The sequence below is a fragment of the Esox lucius genome, chromosome 20, assembly GCF_011004845.1.
Source record: "Esox lucius isolate fEsoLuc1 chromosome 20, fEsoLuc1.pri, whole genome shotgun sequence".
Classification (NCBI taxonomy): domain Eukaryota; kingdom Metazoa; phylum Chordata; class Actinopteri; order Esociformes; family Esocidae; genus Esox; species Esox lucius.
This window is the reverse complement of record NC_047588.1, coordinates 22561173-22580440: the sequence shown is the minus strand read 5'-3', so window position 1 is coordinate 22580440 and position 19268 is coordinate 22561173. Positions and strand designations below refer to the sequence as shown.

The following is a 19268-nucleotide window of genomic DNA, read 5'->3' as shown; positions in this document are numbered from 1 at the left end:
AGACTGTACTTTAAGTGAATATTCATTATTTAACTGTAACTTGAATATATTTGGTTTACAGCCAAAGTAACAAAAATGTTATCAGTGTTACATTATTTCCAGACCAAACTGTATATTTATGTACATATTGGTTACATCCAAAACATCAACAATAACTTTATAAAGTATTGGGACGGTTGGCTTGACAGGAGAATTTGGTTAGACTGTCCGACAGATCAGCAACACTCACCAGGATGTAGACGTGGATTGCCTTTACTAGCAGGACTACAGAGGCTACACTGCTACACTGCAAGTAAACTGCTAGAAAGCCTCAAAAGTATGATGGCTTGGTTACAGTTAGCTGAAAAGTACATACATGAGCCTGCAGAGGGAAAAAAATGTATTGTGGACAGATGAGACCATTTTAATAATGGCTTGAGGGATGGCAAGTGAATTTTCTTTTTTTTAAAGGGACCCAAATACTAACACCTCATTTGTGAAATATGGTGGTGTTTAATGGCTGACAGTATATCTGCGGATGACAGAAGCAGAATAAATTCTGAAGTGTAGAGAAACATCTTGCCTGCTAAAGTACAAATAAATGCCACCAAACTCATTGGCACTTCATACTGCAAAGCAATGACTCTTAACATGATCCAATAGCCACTAGAGAAATTTCTTGACTGACTGATCTCCAGATTTAAACCATACTGAATGCCTTTCATCTGCTGAAGATGAGACACAAGGAAAACAACCTTAGAACTAACAACTGAAGATGGATGTACAGATCTGGTAGAGAATCATCAGAGAACATAACCCGTGTTTGATGTGGTGGCATTCAGGCAGATATTGCATGCATAGGATATGCAACCTGCAGCACAAAAACACACGTTCATGTATCAGTGTTAGGTCCATCTGTGAATCTCAAACTGACCCCTATGCCTTACAAACTTGTTTGGAGTGCCTTCATTGTCATGTGATGCTGAAAAAACTCTGAGGCTGACTTCCAAATAGTGGCTAAGAGTAAAAAAAAAAAACATTGGGACACACTCTTAAATTATGCCATTAATTGTCCACTGTTATCTAAGAAAGAAATTGAAATTTAAAAATCCCTCCTATCATTGAAGAAGATCAATAATTGAACATTTAATTTAGGACATATACTTTTATATATGTGTAATTCTTTCATTTGTGTGAAATTGCACAAGCTCAAATTTAACATAAGCAGTGCCTTATGATATTCTACTTCGCTAAGGGAGCCTCTATCAGTGCAACTTGCTTGACAGGGCTATAGGAGGGTCTAATTGGCCCCTAAACCCTTGCTCATTTTCACCTCAGTTCTGGGACACTTCTGCAAATGTCAACAAAAAAGGTACCTTGAATGCAGCCAGGGTCCGAAATTAACACCCCTGCCAAGCGCCAAATGCGGGTAGATTTTGTTTGGCGAGTAAATCTCAGAAGGCTATCCATCACACTGTCAGGTAAATGTTTGTACCCGATGTTGCCCAATTATTGTAATCAGAGCAGTAGGAATCGACGCTGCTAAGTTATGATGCGCCGCAACAGAAACACAGAATATTTTTATGGCATACGATGTTCTTACCAAGCGCATTTTATTTTACTTTTACACATTTTCCATCGCACACAGTTGACTATTGCACGAGCATCAGAGCAGAGTAACAACGTTTGGAGTATCAAGCTAGCGAGTGTCAGAGAAAAGTAACTGGCTGTGTCAGTGCATGTGCACGTTTGAGGAGAACTGTCAGTAAGTGCTTGTCACCTTGATGTAAAGGTAGCCAACGTCTGAGCGACAACCCAAGGTAAGAAGCTAGATAGCTAACTGTCACAACTCGATCGCTTCAATTGATTTGCGTCATGCAGGTAACATTTGAGATTCGGCAGCAACAATAGGAACTCCAGTTTTTGTATTTTGCCTTAAAAAATATAGTCTGCGATGTGTGAATTGTGTACATTTTCAAAGGAAAAACTACCTGGGGTAAAATATACATTAGACTAATTACTATTTAAATAATACATTATATAAGGTAAAGAATATTATAAGGTGGAGCACATTGAGAAATGGTTAGAGGTTGGAGATAAAGGAGTTTCAAGAGGCTGGCTATAGTATGATGCTGAGGCTGTGGTGATGAGTTGTTTTGTGTGTGGCCAGTACGCTAAAGATAAAAGCAGAAACAACTAATTTGTCATCGGAAATAAAAAGTTTGTATTCAACACAATAAAAAGGCAATTTATTTTTCTTTTGGTCGGCAAAAAATATGCTTGGCTTGGGGATTTTATCATCTACCAGTCCACTTGGCAGGTGAGTCAAAAAGTTAATTTCGGACATTGAACGCAGCCCAGCTGCTCAGCTTGAACACAGCTCAGCTGCCACCCCTGGAGAAGGCACACCTGCCCCCAATCAGGGTTAGGGTAAAAGGGCCCCATGTGATGCAGCTCTGGGTAGTGATGAAAAGCTCTGAGAAGTGATTTAGAAATCAAGGCTTTCTGAAGCATTCAAGGCTTTCGTCAAATTGGAACGAAAAATGGTTTATACTCTCAAGACTTTTAAACTCTCTGCACAGTGGTGTCACCTCTGCACAGGAATAAATATTACATGTTTAATGTTTATATAGACATCTTTTCCATAGTATGCTACATGACTTCATGGCGCAGTGGTTGGGCGTACACTTTACAAAGGTAAATTAGTATGCCCGGTTCCTATCCCGCAATCTTCTTGGGTTTACAGCTAACATTTTTCTACTCTGTATCCATTCTAATGTTTGGTATTATTAAGGCAAGATAAACAAAATATTTATTGTTTGCACTCAGTATTGTTTGCACTCAAAAAGTCAAACATGATCTGGAATCGATCTCGTACCACAACAAATTACTGACAAAGTAGGCAATGCTGCGCCATTACTGGACTCAGGCCCCTAACAACCATAGAAGCCTGCATTTTGCAAGAGGCTTTGGAAAAACACATGTCCAAATGAGGCTTCAGACATCATCAATCATGTGGTAGTACACCGATGCAAGCCTCTGCCTTTTGGCATGGATTAGAATGGGTTGACATTTCCCAGCAAGCATCGATCTGAGAATCTCCTGATCAACAAACAAGGCCTTTCAGATGAACATTAACAGCCAGATCTGCAGCCTCTGGGTGCTAGCTCCACATTCACGGAACGCCCCAGACTCTACACTACTATGCACCTGTTCCTCATCACATCACCCCGGACTTCCCATCACTACGCACACCAGATCCTCATTACTACAGCTTTCGGCCTTCTATTCAGGTAAAAACACTGCAGTATATTATTCAATACATTTTATTTGTAAATGTGTTTAGCAGAGTAAAATAATGATCAAAGGATGATTTACAGTAGCCTACTTGAATAATGAAATTGACTCTTTGATAAAATATAGAAAAGTAATTTGTCTTTGCCTTTCATGATGTGGGCCACAAAAACCCATGCATTTATACATCTCAGCTCGAACTTCAAACTTCTACCCCACGGTCAGCACACAGCTCCGTGTGCACTTGCCGACTTGACACTGCGTCTTCTTGCCAGGTGTGAGCTGCTGAGGCTTGGGAAGAGGGACATGCTGCCATCTTGGCTGCTTACTTCTTCGCTGACTTGGCGTTCATGTAGTTTTCAAAGCTCACAGGCCAGATCCATTATGAGATGTCTTCTGCTGATTGTCTTGTTGAGACAATGCTTGTACAGCATGTTTGCGTTTATAGCAGCCGTGTCTAAAAGGTGGTAGAATACCACAACAGGCCAGCGACAAGTACATCCTTTTGCATCGTTGATATTTAGTTTTGTGCAGCTATAATTATTTAGACTAATACATTTGTGGAATCTTACTCTTCAGCAAAATAAGTAGAGAAAATTCAAAGAAAGATGATAGGATGTGTATGTGATTTTGTTTTCTCTCCTAATAAAAACAGTAACGGTGTAATATGTTTGTTGAATTAGTGATTGCTAAAGAATGTCTGGTATTTCATTTTGTGATTTTAGATTTACATTTAATGAATTAGCCTACACAAGAATGCTGAATCTCCTATTGAAAAATGGTGTGATACATTTGTTGAATTGTCAAGTAGGCTATATCGTTTGTAGTATGTTTCAATAATAGCCTAATTAAATTGTTGAATGGTCATGGATATCTTGTATTTCATTTGTAAGTCCATTCAAATTCAACCAAGATACTATCATTCATCTGGGAGTATAGCTCATTCATCCATTGACACCATGCATTGAGGGGTGATTAGCGCCTGGGTACTATTTGGGTACCGATGCTAAGTGTCGTGGCTATTGGCGTTTATGTCGTGAAACAGGGTAAAAAAACAAACAGCTAAATAGTTTTCTGTTTGTTGGTTTAGAATTCTGACGATGGAACAATGTAATATAGGCCTATTAAGGACATGTCATGGAAGAAGGGTGTAGTTTGAAAGCATGGTTGGAAAGCACCAGGTCTTTAAAAACACTCTCAGATGGTTGTGTAAGGACTGAAATTTCTAGCATCATCAATCATGTGATGTGGTTTCTCGGATGCAAGCCTCGGCCCTTTCGCTTCAGGCAGACTGTGTTGAAATTTCGAAGCAAGCCTCAAAGCATCGGCTTCGTGCTTCCCATCACTAGCTCTGGGCTGCAGGGAGTAGAAGAGAGTTTAGAGCGGCATGCTGTACCCTATACCCTGCTGTGCAGGGTTTTACAGTTTGTTTCTTTTGTTAATGGATGTCCTCCCGGACCCAAAACACTGGCAGTGTGTCTGTTCCATGTGTCTCTCCCTGTTACCAACCAAATACTATCAGAAGTGCTTAATTTGGACACATCTGTATCAAAACATTTGGCGACACATCATAGTTTTTCATAGCCGTAGCACATCATACCCTCAATCCATAACAGACTTGATCCTGTTTGGCACCCAGTAAAATACATTTTCCTAATGGGAAATTTGGTTCACATATCTTTTGACCCATATTTGTCCACCACCTCTATGGTTGGTTGACTGCAGTCAGAAGATTTTGTCATGGAAACAGGGTCATAAACAGAGCCAGGGTGTTTAAACTGTCATTTGATGAAGCTGGGGCTAATGTACAGAGGGGAGGTGTAAACCCTATATAACCCTGCACCATGGTGCATCTCTCCCCCTCAGCCCATTATAAATCCAGTGTACCATGACTCCAATAAAGTGTCTGGCAAGGAATAATACTAACACAACACTGATTGTAGAGGCCATTCCACTTGTACAATGACAAAGTTGAGCTGCAAGAAGAGTGCCATTATATGTATTGATTTGCTTGTTTGAGCTCTGGTTTGTAGAAAAACAGCCCAATGAGAAAGCTGTTTCCTGTTCCACTCTGAGATAGCAGCAGTAGGGAAATGTGGGTATAAAGGAAACATTGCTTGGAATAGAAGTGTAGCCCCATGAGAATTACATGATTATATAGGGGTTCTGGTACACTGACTTATCCATTATGTTGGACAATACTTTTGAATGTAAAAAAAAGAAAAGAAAAAGCAAACTTACACATTTCCCTCTGAAATAGTGGCCTGATCACAAACATCACACACCATGGCTCAGTGAGTACATGCATTTCTATATACTGGCTGGGGTAAGCACTGACAGTTTTTTTTTGTTTGCCTTTCTTTTGAAGTGTGTATTGCGTAATCCTCTGCATGGATACACGGGTGGCAAATCCCACTTGCCAAAGCTTAAGAAAGGTTGAACATTGGGAAACAGAACAGCCCTTGTTTTTCAAGGTGGGTTTGGATTTCACTTTCAATCTCTTAGAAGACAGAAAATCAGTCCGCTATTAACCTGACAGTGAACCTGCTATGTCCACTAACACCTTCATTAACAGGGTGTTCGGGATCAGCCAGAATCAATGCCTCCCCAAAGCTGCCCATCTCCCCCTGAGCCCTTGGATAGATAAGGCCTGTATAGTATCTGCAGAACACCATCACTCATGAATGTGTGCAGATATGCTTTCACATTTGCATGCATGTGTAAACACACACACACACACACACACACAAACAAACACACCTTTATCTTTCTATACTTCTGGGGACCTAACATTGAACCAGAAATCCATGTTCCCTAACCCTAAACTAACTTGTAATGTCTAAACCTGACCTCTAAGAAGGATATTGCATTTTCTCTAGTGGGGACTTGCCATTAAACCTTGTGGGACTACTTCTTGAGGTTTTATCTTTTCATATAGATCTTCAGGCAGAAATTTTGGAGCGCCTTATAAATAGCTTGTGAGTTGCAGCTACTGTTAATTTCATGTTGTGTACAACATTACAAGCGTATGGTCCAGTTGAGAACTTGTTTGCTATTTTAAACATTACTAACTACGATGTAGGTACCTAGCTAGCTTTGTGCGGTGTTACTATGAATTAATGTTGAGTCTGTAGCTCCACAACTGACCACATGACAAATTAATAAATTACAATAAAGTGTTCCACACTAATCAATATTCATGTTTCAGTCTTTACAGGTTGACTGCCTATCAAAAATGAGGACAAGGGGCACTTGGGAAGAAGAAACAGAGTGCCTAAACCTGCTTGTGTTGTCTATCCGGTCCAAGTTTCCTTTTGAGCAATAAAACGGCTTTGAATATGCTTTTTATGATGGAAACATTTGACTTATTGGAACAATTTATTACAATATGCTTCATTTAGTAAATGGTATTCTGAAAAACAAGATAGTAATTTAATTGAACCTGCCTATAGGCCATTAGTTATAAAACTGCCAGTGTACTACAATATTCAACTGTGGATGTTGTAAATAAGTCTAAAACGTCTTGCATATAAATTCATAAGAAATTGCCATTTATGGGAAACACATACAGATCAACTTTTATAGAAATATGAATGCCACTGCCTTTAACCAAGATTACATAAACACAACCAGGTATTTTAAAGCAGATTTGCTTTAAAATAGGTGTTTCAGGAAACCATTGACCCTGTTTCTACCCTACCCTTTACTTATGGAAGTGACTGAGATGCTTAGCAATAGATAATCCCTCTGGTTTCTCAATCCCTGTGTTGCCCTAGTACATCTCTCAGACATTCTTTGTTCTCAATCTGCTCCCTCAGTACTTCCTGGATGGTCTTCTCTCTGCACCGGTTACCTATTCCAGCCATGATCTTATGCCTGAATTTGTATGTCTTCTCTTTCCTTTTCTGGACAACAACATACTGCTTTGCTGCCTTCGAGAACTGGTGCCTCAACTGCAGTTTCCTGTCCCTTGTAACTGCATGATCCTGTGCCACTTTGCTGTTGTGGTCTACCACAGCCACACGGAGACGGGCCTGAAAGCTTTCCTGGCAATTGCTTTTTTCTTTTAGTAGTGTATTTTTGTATAAATGTACACTCTCTAACTACACTTACCTGATGTAGTAAATATCTTTATATATACTGGTCCGAAAATAATAAGGATGTGAAAACCAGAAAAGGGTATAGGCCATCAAGGCTATTTGCACAAAGCTAAAAAAAAAAAATGATTGGTTAAAATGATAGGACTGCTTGTGTAAATGAGGTCAAAATTATAGCTCTGAGGAATCTAAGGTCAGGTCACAAATCTTATCTGAAAAGTTAAAAACTGTTTTTATTTATCAGTTAAAAAGAACAGCGTAAAACTTTAAAAAGTTAATTGAAAAGTAAGACGTGTGCTAAGAAAGTTGCAGAAAGCTATGGTTATCCCAGGTCACTTCGGTAGCAAATGTGTTACATCATGATGGCTTCAAGCAAGGTAGGTGAGTCGCTTCACAAGCTTCATACAGTTAGATGTTATGTGACAGGTCCTCTCAGGCAGTTGCAAAATAGAAAAAAAATACTGGTGTTATTAAATAGCAAGTGGTTGGTGAAGTTGGTTGCCTAGTTGGTACAATAATAAATTATTGACTAACTGATCTAAAACAAACTATAATACAACAGTCATGAAATGCAGGTTCAAAACACTATGGTAGTCTTTAAATAATTTAAGTAATTATTTGATCGGGTGCTAGTACTATAAACCTTACAATAATGACCTAGCTAATGGATAGATGGGCTAAGCATCGCTAACCTAAGCCATATAGATGTTAGCTATGGGTACCATGCTTCAGATCACATTTGTGTTTAATTTAGAAAGGAGCAGTACCCTAGAAAACATGTATTGGTACCACCAATTATTTTGCTACAGTGTATATATATTACAATATATACCTATCTACACTAAGCCTAGAAGCTACAGACCATACCTCCTCTAGCCGGCTAGCGTTTCTTCACGCTCTCTCTTCTGGCTGAACAGAGTGGCTACTCTTGGTTGCGGGTCTGGTTGCCACTTGAGCGGTAGGACATGGTAGTGTTCTGTACTGTAAAATGAATTTGTACTACCTGGGGCTATACAAAATGATCCCCCCCTTTGCATCTCTTTTTTTGCTGCTCATTCCTAAAATGTCTTATTTAATATTTTTAAAGGTCTTAAAAAATATTTAGGAAGTTTTATTAGTACTGTGAATAGGTGATGCAAAAAACACATTTTAGCTTGCCTTGGTTATCATAGTAACAAGCATTTCTCCATTCTGTTTGGCCGTATCACATACAATAGCCCTACAGAGTACAGTCAGTAACGTTATTGTTAACATCTATTGTTAACACCCCACTACCTCCAGTAAAACATACTACACACTGCAGTGCAAAATAATACAGTACTTGGTAGTACAAAGTCTGGAGATCCTGTTTTTCACATTTACTGTTTCAACAGCAGTGTGTTATTTATTTATTAATGAATTAAATCATTTATATGTTGACTCTGTTTAGATATTTTCATTTGATTGTTTGTCTTAATTCTGCTTTTGCAAACAAAACAAAAAAAGTTAATTATTGTAAAATGACAAGAGAAAAACAGACTGCTCTGGAATAAGACTGTGTCGTTGTTTTAAGGAGCACAATACGACGATACTTGAACAAAAATTTGCTGCATGGTCGATTTGCCAGAAAGAAGCCTTTACTGTGCCAATTCCACAAAAAAGCCCAGTTACAATATGCCCAACAACACCTTGACATGCCTCACAGCTTCTGGCACACTGTAATTTTGAGTGACAAAACCAAAATAGAGCTTTATGGTCACAACCATAAATATTATTTTTGGAGAAGTGTCAACAAGACCTATAGTGAAAAGAATAACATATCCACTGTGAAGCATTGTGGTAGTTCACTGATGCTTTTGGTGTGTGTGAGCTCTAAAGGCACGGGGAATCTTGTGAAAATTGTATGCATGTTATCAGAAAATACTGGTAGACAATTTGCATTCTTCTGCATGAAATCTGTGCTTGGGATGCTCTTGGACTTTCCAGCACAACAATGACCCTAAGCACAAGGCCAAGTTGACCCTCCAGTGGTTACAGCAGAAAAAAGTGAAGGTTCTGGAGTGGCCATCACAGTCTCCTGACCTTAATACCATTGAGCCACTCTGAGGAGATCGCAAACATGTGGTTCATGCAAGACGACCAAAGACTTTGCATGCCTTTGTGCCCTAAACATTTTTGTGACATAGAAGGCCAAATGGCCTTGCCCCTAAAATGACGAAATTCCAATCCTGATCAGAAGAATATTGATCTATTACCATATTGCAGACACCTGTGAATCTCCTAGTGACTACAGTATGTTTTGATTTGGCTTGTAAAAATGTTTTACTATGGATCAGATCACTTAAGTGAGGCATCTAACTATAGCGTCTATATTGATGTAATCTTTCACTTTATTATGTGCAGTCACTTGAGACATTTTGCAAATCTTAGCAGCATATGGTCACGTCAGGTTTACTCTCAGAGGGATTCCTGGTCTCCCACAGGCACTCGACTGATTGTATCCCATTTCTTTTAACAAAATCCTCCTTCAGGACATGCCAGATAGCCTCGCACACTTTTGTGGTGATTGTACAAACTGTTGAAAGTCCTAGCTTTGCTTCTTTCTGCAGCACTAAGTTCTCAAGCAAGTTGAGATGGTAATACACTGAAGCAAGTAAAATTCTGCATGCTAGATCTGAAAGTATTGAAAATATACTGTTAATCTCTTTGGTGAGACTAGAGAGAAACTTCAGATTCAATAAAAGTAGTACTCACCATTCAATCTCTAGCTATCGACATTCATACATATACATATTTGCTTCTGTGGCAAAATAGCTCAAAAGAATAGAACACCACACAAGACCCGTACTGTAGCTAACTGACTAGCAAGCTAGCTTAAAACCAATCAGAAGTTCAGATACTGTTGCTGGCAACAGTCAGATTGCCTAGAACCCACTTGCCTAGTGGCTACCAGAGATGGACACTAGCAAAGAATGGATGTGTAGTTGGAATGCAGTCAACATTACAATCTACGTTGTGATCTTGCAGAGGCCTTTAGATGTGCTGCTGCTCCCCCTATAACAGCCTCAGCACCACCATCCGCCAGGGAGTTGTGCATCAATAGGGTCGATAAGCATGCGTTGACTGTTGGTCACGTTTATTCCCAGCACCCCCCTGATCAAAGATGCAAGGTAAGAAAAGAAAGGACCTGTTCTCTTGTCACCCATGTCCATGAAGGGACAAAGGTTTAAAGATATGTTCATGAACCAGAGCAGAGTGGAGAAGAACATAACCAGAGATGTGCATGTATTTTCCAGGAAAGCTCTTGCAACTTCATTTAAAATACAACTTGAGAGTGGGGATAAGAACACACACGCCTGATCAGGGGAATACAGAATTCCCTTCTTTAACACAATCTCACAGTTTTGGATATATTGGATGTATATTTTGTCTGCCTCTCCCTCCCCATGTGAAAAGGCTCTCTTTTAAGTGGGCGAAGGAATGAGGATTATGAGTCCTCACTGAGGAAAGAGATAATAACAGGGTGATTGATTAACCTGTTTCACAGGCATGCTGATGGGTGTGTATTTTGTTGACCAAGGGCTAAGAATGTGGCCTGGGAAAACTGGCCTGGGATAGACGGCTTGAGGTTCCTACCCCAGTTACCAATATATTTATAATACAGAACTATAAGAGGGTTCTGTTTATGATATATCCAGGGTAAAATGTAAGTATAAGATAATATCATGTGTTCCATTTAGCACTAATTAATATATTAAAGTTACTTTTGTAATGCATGGTTCATAGATGGTGTGTATCATCAGTATTAAAATTTAAAGCAGGTTGCAATTTATCACAGCATCTCATAAGTAAACAGTGTGAACATTGAAGGACCTAAAATCAAGCCCATAATGTACTTAGCATGAGTTCTATTACACAGTCCTGAAGCCAAAAGCAGCTATAAGCAGTTAATGACATCCAGTTGCTAATAATAACCAAATGATTAATTGTGCCAAAGGACTTTGATACAGTCTCCCGTTTTTCTTTCGAAAACAAGGATATTTCTAAGTGACTTCAAACTTTTGAACGATAAGGTATAGATAGACAAGGCAAACACAATTCAGCTCATAATCCAAGACTGGCGATATTATTTACAACCAGTGTAGTTGCAGTCCCAAAGCTGTTCCATGGACTAAACCCAGATTGATGCATATTGAAAATAATGTCATAATAGCTGTGTAAAATGGAAACAACAGAATGCAACGATGCACAAAGCATTTAAACCCTATTTTAAATAAATAATTGTCCAAAGGTTGAAACAGAGAAATTGGAAATACATGCCCATTTTGAATTTGCTGCCAGCAACACATTTCAAAAAAGTTGGGACAGGTGCATGTTTACCTTTGTGTGGCATCACCTCTTCTTTTAACAACACTGTAAGCGTTTGGGAACGCTTACAGTGTTGGGAACCAATTGCTTTAGTTTTGAAAGTGAAATGTTTTCCCCTTCTTGCCTGATTCTGCTGCTCAACAGTTTCGGGGTCTCCTTGGTGGTATTTTTTGTTTCATAAAGTGCCAAATGTTTTAATATGGACCCATGCTGTTGTAATATGTGCAGAATGTGGTTTGGTATTGTCTTGCTGAAATAAGAATGACCTTCCCTGAAAAAGACTGGATGGCAGCAAATGTGGTTCAAAACCCTGTATACACACCGATCAGCCATAACATTATGACCACCTGCCCTAATATTGTGTAGGTCCCACTTTTGCAGCCAAAACAGCCCTGACCTGTCGAGGCATGGACTCCACTAGACGTCTGAATGTGTGCTGTGGTATCTGGCACCAAGACGTTAGCAGCAGACCCTTAAAGTCCTGTAAGTTGCGAGGTGAAGCCTCCATGGACTGGACTTGTTTGTCCAGCACATCCCACAGATGCTTGATTGGATTCAGATCTGGGGAATTTGGAGGCCAAGTCAACAACTTGAACTCGTTGTTGTGTTCCTCAAACCATTCCTAAACCATTTTTACTTTGTCCAGGGCGCATTATCCAAATGAAAGAGGCCAATGCCATCAGGAAATACCATTGCCATGTAAGGGTGCACATGGTCTGCAACAATTCTTAGGTAGGTGGTACGTGTCAAAGTAACATCTACATCAGAGGTGTCAAACCGGTTCCACGGAGGGCCGAGTGTCTGCAGGTTTTTGCTCTCTCCTGGTACTTGATTGGTTAATTAGGTCACTGATTGGTTAGTTTCTACTCTCACCTGGTTGTGTAGGTATGAACTAGGAACCAATTTATAGGAAAAACCAAAAACCTGCAGACACTCGGCCCTTTGTGGAACCGGTTCGACACCTGTGATCTACATGAATGGCAGGACCCAAGATTTCCCAGCAGAGCATTGCCCAAAGCATAACACTGCCTCCGCTGGCTTGTCTTCTTCCCATAATGCATCCTAGTGCCATGTGTTCTCCAGGTTAGCGACGCACCCAGCCATCCACATGATGTAAAAGAAAACTTGATTCATCAAACCAGGCCACCTTCTTCCATTGCTCCGTGGTCCAGTTCCAGGCCTCCCATGACCCTGTTGCCGGTTCACCACTTTTCCTTCCTTGGACCACTTTTGTAAGGTACTGACCACTGTGGACTGGGAATAAGGGCTGCAGTTTTGGAGATGCTCTGACCCAGTCGTCTAGACATCACAATTTGGCCCTTGTCAAAGTCGCTCAGATCCTTATGCTTGCCCTTTTTTCCTTCTTCTAACACATCAACTTTGAGGACAGAATATTTACTTGCTGCCCCAATGAGATTATCAGTGTTATTCGCTTCTACTGTCAGTGGTCATAATGTTATGGCTGATCGGTGTATTGTTCAGCATTAATGGTGCCTTCACAGATGTGCAAGTCACCCATGCCAAGTGCACTAATGATAAAAAGCCAGATGGTCCCTTTCCGCATTAGTCCAGAAGATGCGGCACCCATGATATCCCAAAAAATATTTCTAATTTTGATTTGTCAGACCACAGGACAGTTTTCCACTTTGCTTCAATCAATCTTAAATTAGCTTGGGCCCAGAGAAGGTGGTGGCGGTTCTGGCTCTTGTTTATATATTGTTTTGTCTTTGTATTGTAGAGTTTTAACATGCATTTGTGGATGCAGCAATGTACTGTGTACACAGACAATGGTTATTGGTAGTGTTCCTGAGTCCTTTCAGTGTTTTCCACTACAGAATCGTGTCTGTTCTTAATGCAGTGCAATCTGACGGCCAAAAGATCACAGACTTTCAATATCGTTTTTTAGGTCTTGTCCCTTGCATACAGAGATTTCTCCGGATTCTCTGAATCTTATAATGATATATTAAGTACATAGATAATGAGATCCCAAACAATTTTTTGTTGAGAAAAGTTATTCTTAAAATATCACACTAGTTGCCTGCATGGTCTTTCACCAAGTGGTAAACACCTCCTCATCCTCAGTACTGACAGACCAATCCTCTCTGTAAGGATCTTTTAATACCCAATCATGTTACTGACCTGTTACCAACTGACCTAATAAGTGGTGTGATATTCCACCAGGTTTAGTTTTCCAGTCTTCTGTTGCCTCTGTCCCAATTTTTCTGAAATGTGTTGATGGCATCAAAAAGTGTGCATTTTTTAAGAAAGAACTAAATGTCTCAGAAGTGGTGGTCAGACAGAAATGAAGCCTTGATGTGCTATCATCATCAACGTAAGATCTGTGGCCAAGGGTCTTACCTGTGCTGTCGTCATAGACCACGGTGACCGTCTTCCATTTGAAGAAGTGTACTAGGTCCAGGATAGCCCGGCTGAGGGAGGAAAAGTCCGGGTAGAGGCTGACGTAGAAAGAGTCCCTGTTGTCAGACACTTGGTGCTTCCACTTTGTCTGGATGTGAGGCACGCCAAGTGCATTACAGATCGACTGGACAGCATTGGCCGAAGAGCTGTGAGAGGGGCCAAATATGGCTGCTACCCCCAGAGAGAGTTGGTCGCAGGCTGGAAAAGAAAACCTTCAGTTACATCCTTCATGCAATGGTAAATGCAGTAGTTCATTCACAAAGAAAGGAAGGGAGCCAGTAAATGTGTGAAATGTATGGGCAAGCTCTACTATAAACAGGAATCCTATTTAACATGAAATCCTATAGGACATAATGATGTAGCTACAATGTATTTCAATACAAGGAGCCATTTCAGATGCAATCTTTGAAATATCAGACCAGTTGCAAGTCAGTAAAACAATAAATACCCTAAACATGTCTCCAGCAAGTCAGCCAGCTCTATGCATGACTTTAACTGATGAGGCTATCGATGAAATAAATCAACTATTAGGAATCATGAATAAATTCCAAAATCTCACAGAAACATTGTATAAAGTGCATTCAGAAAGTCTTCAAACCTTAACTATTTAAAAAAAAAATTCTAATACAGCCTTATTCTAAAATGTATTATTTATATTTATTTCCTCATCAGTCTACAAACAATACCCCATAATCACCAAGCAAAAACAGGTTTTTCGAAATGTTTGCAAATGTGTAAAAATATAAAGAGAGATATTACATTTACACAAGTACTCAAGCCCTTTCATTCAGTATTATGATGAAGCATATTTGGAAGCAATTACATCCTTGAGTCTTATTGGGTATGACTAGTGTCATGGTTGAGAGGCAGGACACGAGGCACAGAGCTGAAGTACATTCCTTTCTTTTTATTTGACGAAAAAAACAAAAAGAGAGAAACAAACCAAGAACTGCTGCACGTAACACAAACAATCCACACTGGGTGTGGAAACTACTGAACTTAAATATGGTGCCCAATTAGAGAAAACAAGGTGAACAGAAAATTGAACCCCAGGCGCATCGAGATGCCTAGTGGCCCCCAGCCAGGACCTGACAACTAGAAGCTGGAACACTACTACTTTCTCCTATTCTTGTCGTGAGTGCTCCAGATGTGATGCCTGGCAATCAGGCCAAATAGTTTAATATTAGTTTCATCAGACTAGGGAATCTTGCTTTTAAGGGTCTGAAAGTCTTTTAGCTGACTCTTGGCAAACTCCAAGTGAGTTGTAAGGTGCCTTTTACTGAGGAGGTGCTTCCCTCTGGCTACACAACCGTAAATGCTTGATGCTGGTTTCCGGGACGCTGTGCCAAACGGAAATAAAAACAGAACACAAAGTTGTAAATCATTTAAATCATATATTTAATAGAAAATAATACAAAGACAACATATAAAATGGGGATACTGGGAAATGTTATTGTTTCTTGAAAAATAAATGCCCCCTTTAAATTTGATGCCAGCAGCCCGTTTCAGAAAAGCAGGGACAGGGGCAATTGTGTACTGCTAAAAAATTGTGTAATGCAAAAAAATCTAATGGAACATCTCCCAACTAATGAGGTCAATTGGTATAGTAGTGCAGTCATTTAAGAATAACGTTTCTCAACTTAAAATTGCAAAGTATTTGGGGATATCATCATCTACGGTACATAATATAATTAAAAGATTCAGAGAATCCAGATAAATCTCTGTATGCAAGGGACAAGGCCCAAAACCAATATTGGATGGCCGTAATCTTCGGGCCCTCAGACAGCACTGCATTAACACAGTACATCACTGCATCCAAAAATGGCTGTTAAAACATTATTATGCAAAGAAGAAACCATATATTTACTAGATACAGAAACGCTGCCGCATTCTCTGGGCCCGAGCTCATTTAAGATGGACTGAGGCGAAATTAAAAACTGTCCTGTGGTCTGACAAATCAAAAATTGAAATTATTTTTGGGAATCATGGATGCCACGTCCTCCAGGCTAAAGAGGAAAGGGACCGGCTTGTTATCACAGCACAGGTCAAAAGCCAGCATCTGTAATGGTATGTGTGACTTGCAAATCTGTGAAGGCACCATCAATGCTGAACAATATAGATTGGATATAAAAAGTCTACACACCCCTGTGAAAATGCCAGGTTTTTGTGATGCAAAAGAATGAGACAAAGATAAATCATGTCAGAACTTCTTTCACTTTTAATGTGAAAACAAACTGAAATCTTTGAGGGGGAAAAATGACAAATAAAAACACATTCAAACTCATGTTAAATAGAAGTCATTACACACCTGCCATCATTTAAAGTGACTCTGATTAATCACAAATAAAGTTCAGCTTTTCCTAACATTTTCTTAGTTGCATCTCAGAGCAAAAGCCATGGTCCGCAGAGAGCTTCCAAAGCATCAGAGGGATCTCATTGTTTATAGATATCAGTCAGGAGAAGGGTACAAAAGAATTTCCAAAGCATTAGATATACCATGGAACACAGTGAATACAGTCATCATCAAGTGGAGAAAATATGGCACAACAGAGACATTACCAAGAACTGGACGTCCATCCAAAATGTATGAAAAGACGAGAAGAAAACTGGTCAGGGAGGCTTCCAAGAGGCCTACAGCAACATTAAAGGAACTGCAGGAAAGTACTGGCTTTGTGCTACATGTGACAACAATCTCCCGTATTCTTCATATGAATGGGCTGTATGGGGTAGGTGGCAAGAAGGAAGCCTTTTCTTACAAAGAAAAACATCAAAGCCCGGCTGAAGTTTGCAAAAACAAACATCAAGTCTCCCAAAAGATCGTGTGAAAATGTGTTATGATGGTCTGATGAAACTTTTTGGCCATGGTTCCAAAAGGTATGTTTGGTGCAAAAACAACACTGCACATCACCCAAAGAACATCATATACACAGTGAAGCATGGTGGTCGCAGCATCATGCTTTGGGGCTGTTTTTCTTCAGCTGCAACCCGAGCCTTAGTCAGGGTGGAGGGAATTATGAACAGTTCCAAATACCAGGCAATTTTGGCACAAAACCATCAGGCGTCAGTAAGAAAGCTGAAGCTAAAGAGAAACTTCACCTTTCAGCACGACAATGACCCAAAGCACACATCCAAATCTACAAAACCATGGCTTCACCAGAAGAAGATTAACGTTTTGGAATTGCCCAGCCAGAGCCCAGACCTGAATCCAATTGAACATCTGTGGGGTGATCTCAAGAGGGCTGTGCACAGGAGATGTCCTTGCAATCTGACAGATTTGGAGCGCTTTTGCAAAGAAGAGTGGTCAAATATTGCCACATTAAGATGCTAATAGACTCCTAATAGACTCCTACCCAAAAAGACTGATGCTGTAATAAAATCAAAAGGTGCTTCAACAAAGTATTAGTTTAAGGGTGTGCACACTTATGCAACCAGGTTATTGTGAGTTTTTTATAATTTATTAATTTCCCCCCTCAAATATTTCAGTTTGTTTTTCAATGGAATTGTTCACGTTATAGGTCACATTAAAGGTGGAAAAAGGTCTGACATGATTTATCTTTGTCTCTTTCTTTTACATCACAAGAACCTGGCATTTTATCAGGGGTGTGTAGACTTTTTATATCCACTGTATACAGGTTTTGGAGCAAGGTATGCAGCCATCCAGACAACATATTTTTAGGGGAAGGCCTTGCTTATTTCAGCAAGACCACACAAACAACATTCTGCACCTATTACAACAGCATGGCTCCGTAGTAAAACAGTCTGGGTTTTAAACTGGCCTGCCTTCAGTCCAGACATGTCACCCACAATATTATGAAATGAAAAATACAACACAGGAGGTCCCAAACTGTTGAGCAGTTGAAATCAAATATCAAGCAAGAATGGGACAACATTCCACTTTCAAAACTACAGCAATTACAGCAATCTCCTCAGTTCCCAAAAGCTTACAGAGTATTGTTAAAAGAAGAGGTGATGCAACACAGTGGTAAACCAATTTTTTTTAAATGTGTTGCTGGTATCAAATTCAAAATGGGCATTCTTCTTTTCCAATGACAACAACATTTCTCAGTTTTAACATAATTTTATATGTTGTCTTTGTACTACTGTCAATAACATTTAGGGATAAATGTTAAATACATTTATTTGCATTTTATGCAGCATCCCAACTTTTTTGGAAACAGGGTTGTAGATCACGTGCCACCTCTCTGTAGCAAAGATACAATTCTGATATGTAGTGGACATTCCTTCTGGTCATAGCACATTGTATTATCAATAGTATTACCTATAGTTATAATTGTCATTAAACTAAGTTTAGTTTCTGTTGTAATTATTTCCTACTAAAATCTGCTGTACAACAATCTTGTAGCTTTTGATCGGGCAGTGTCTTGAAGCAACATCCTTTGGTGCAGCAGCTGGACGTACAACCCACTGCTCCACTGCTTGTTCACATGGTTCTATAGAAAGTGAGGCCTCATTTGTCATCAGTCACAAGCTTCTCTGAAAATAAAGTGAGCGTTAGCATGAGGCAATCAGTGGAAATCTGCCCAACATATTCAAAGGACTCCTCTGAGCTTTGGTATCAAATGTACCATTACTAACCATCATGTTGTTTGTCACCTCCCTGACAAATACCTCTTCCTGATTGTTTTGGCCTGCTCAAAGAAGAATGTTGGTGGTTACAAACTTCCATTTAAGAATGCTGGAGGCCACTGTGTTCTTGGGGACCTTCAATGCTGCACTTTTGTGGTACCTTTCCCAGATGGTGGCTTGAGAAAATCTTGTTTCAAAGCTCTACAGACAATTCCTTTGACCTCATAGTTTGGTTTTTGTTCTGACATGCACTATCAACTGTGGGACTTTGTATAGGCAGGTCTGTGGCTTTCCAAAGTTTGATTGCAGGGTTCTGAATACTTTTGGACATTTGGAAGTGATACTGCTGTTAACATTTTTTTATGAATTTGAAAACATTTCTTCTAATATGTTTTTGCTTGGTCAGTCATTATCAGGTATTGGGTGTCGATTGATAAAGAAAAAAAAAGATTTGAATCCTATTTTAGAATACGGCTGTCAAATATCAATATGTGGAAGAAATAATGTGGTCTGTATATACCAATTAACACCCAGTTTTCATACACC

At 39.6% G+C, this 19268-nt stretch overlaps 1 protein-coding gene and 1 long non-coding RNA gene across 5 annotated transcripts in view; one reads left to right on the top strand and one right to left on the bottom strand.

Moving 5' to 3' along the window:
* The window catches only part of grik2 (glutamate receptor, ionotropic, kainate 2), a 330777-nt gene that overhangs the window by 231841 nt on the left and 79668 nt on the right, over positions 1–19268 (bottom strand). For all 3 annotated transcript variants that reach the window (XM_013139315.4, XM_020041428.2, XM_020041429.2), the window contains exon 4: positions 14076–14333. In XM_013139315.4, coding sequence (XP_012994769.2) covers positions 14076–14333 — 258 coding nt within the window. The remainder of the gene's footprint in view (positions 1–14075; positions 14334–19268) is intronic.
* On the top strand, positions 1468–6371 carry LOC109614825. 2 transcript variants are annotated; one of them, XR_002195778.2, is made up of 3 exons: positions 1468–1799; positions 5642–5747; positions 5849–6371. It is a non-coding gene; the product is annotated as an uncharacterized LOC109614825 (long non-coding RNA). The 2 variants fall into 2 exon arrangements; XR_004574906.1 differs by lacking the exon at positions 1468–1799 and adding an exon at positions 3198–3272.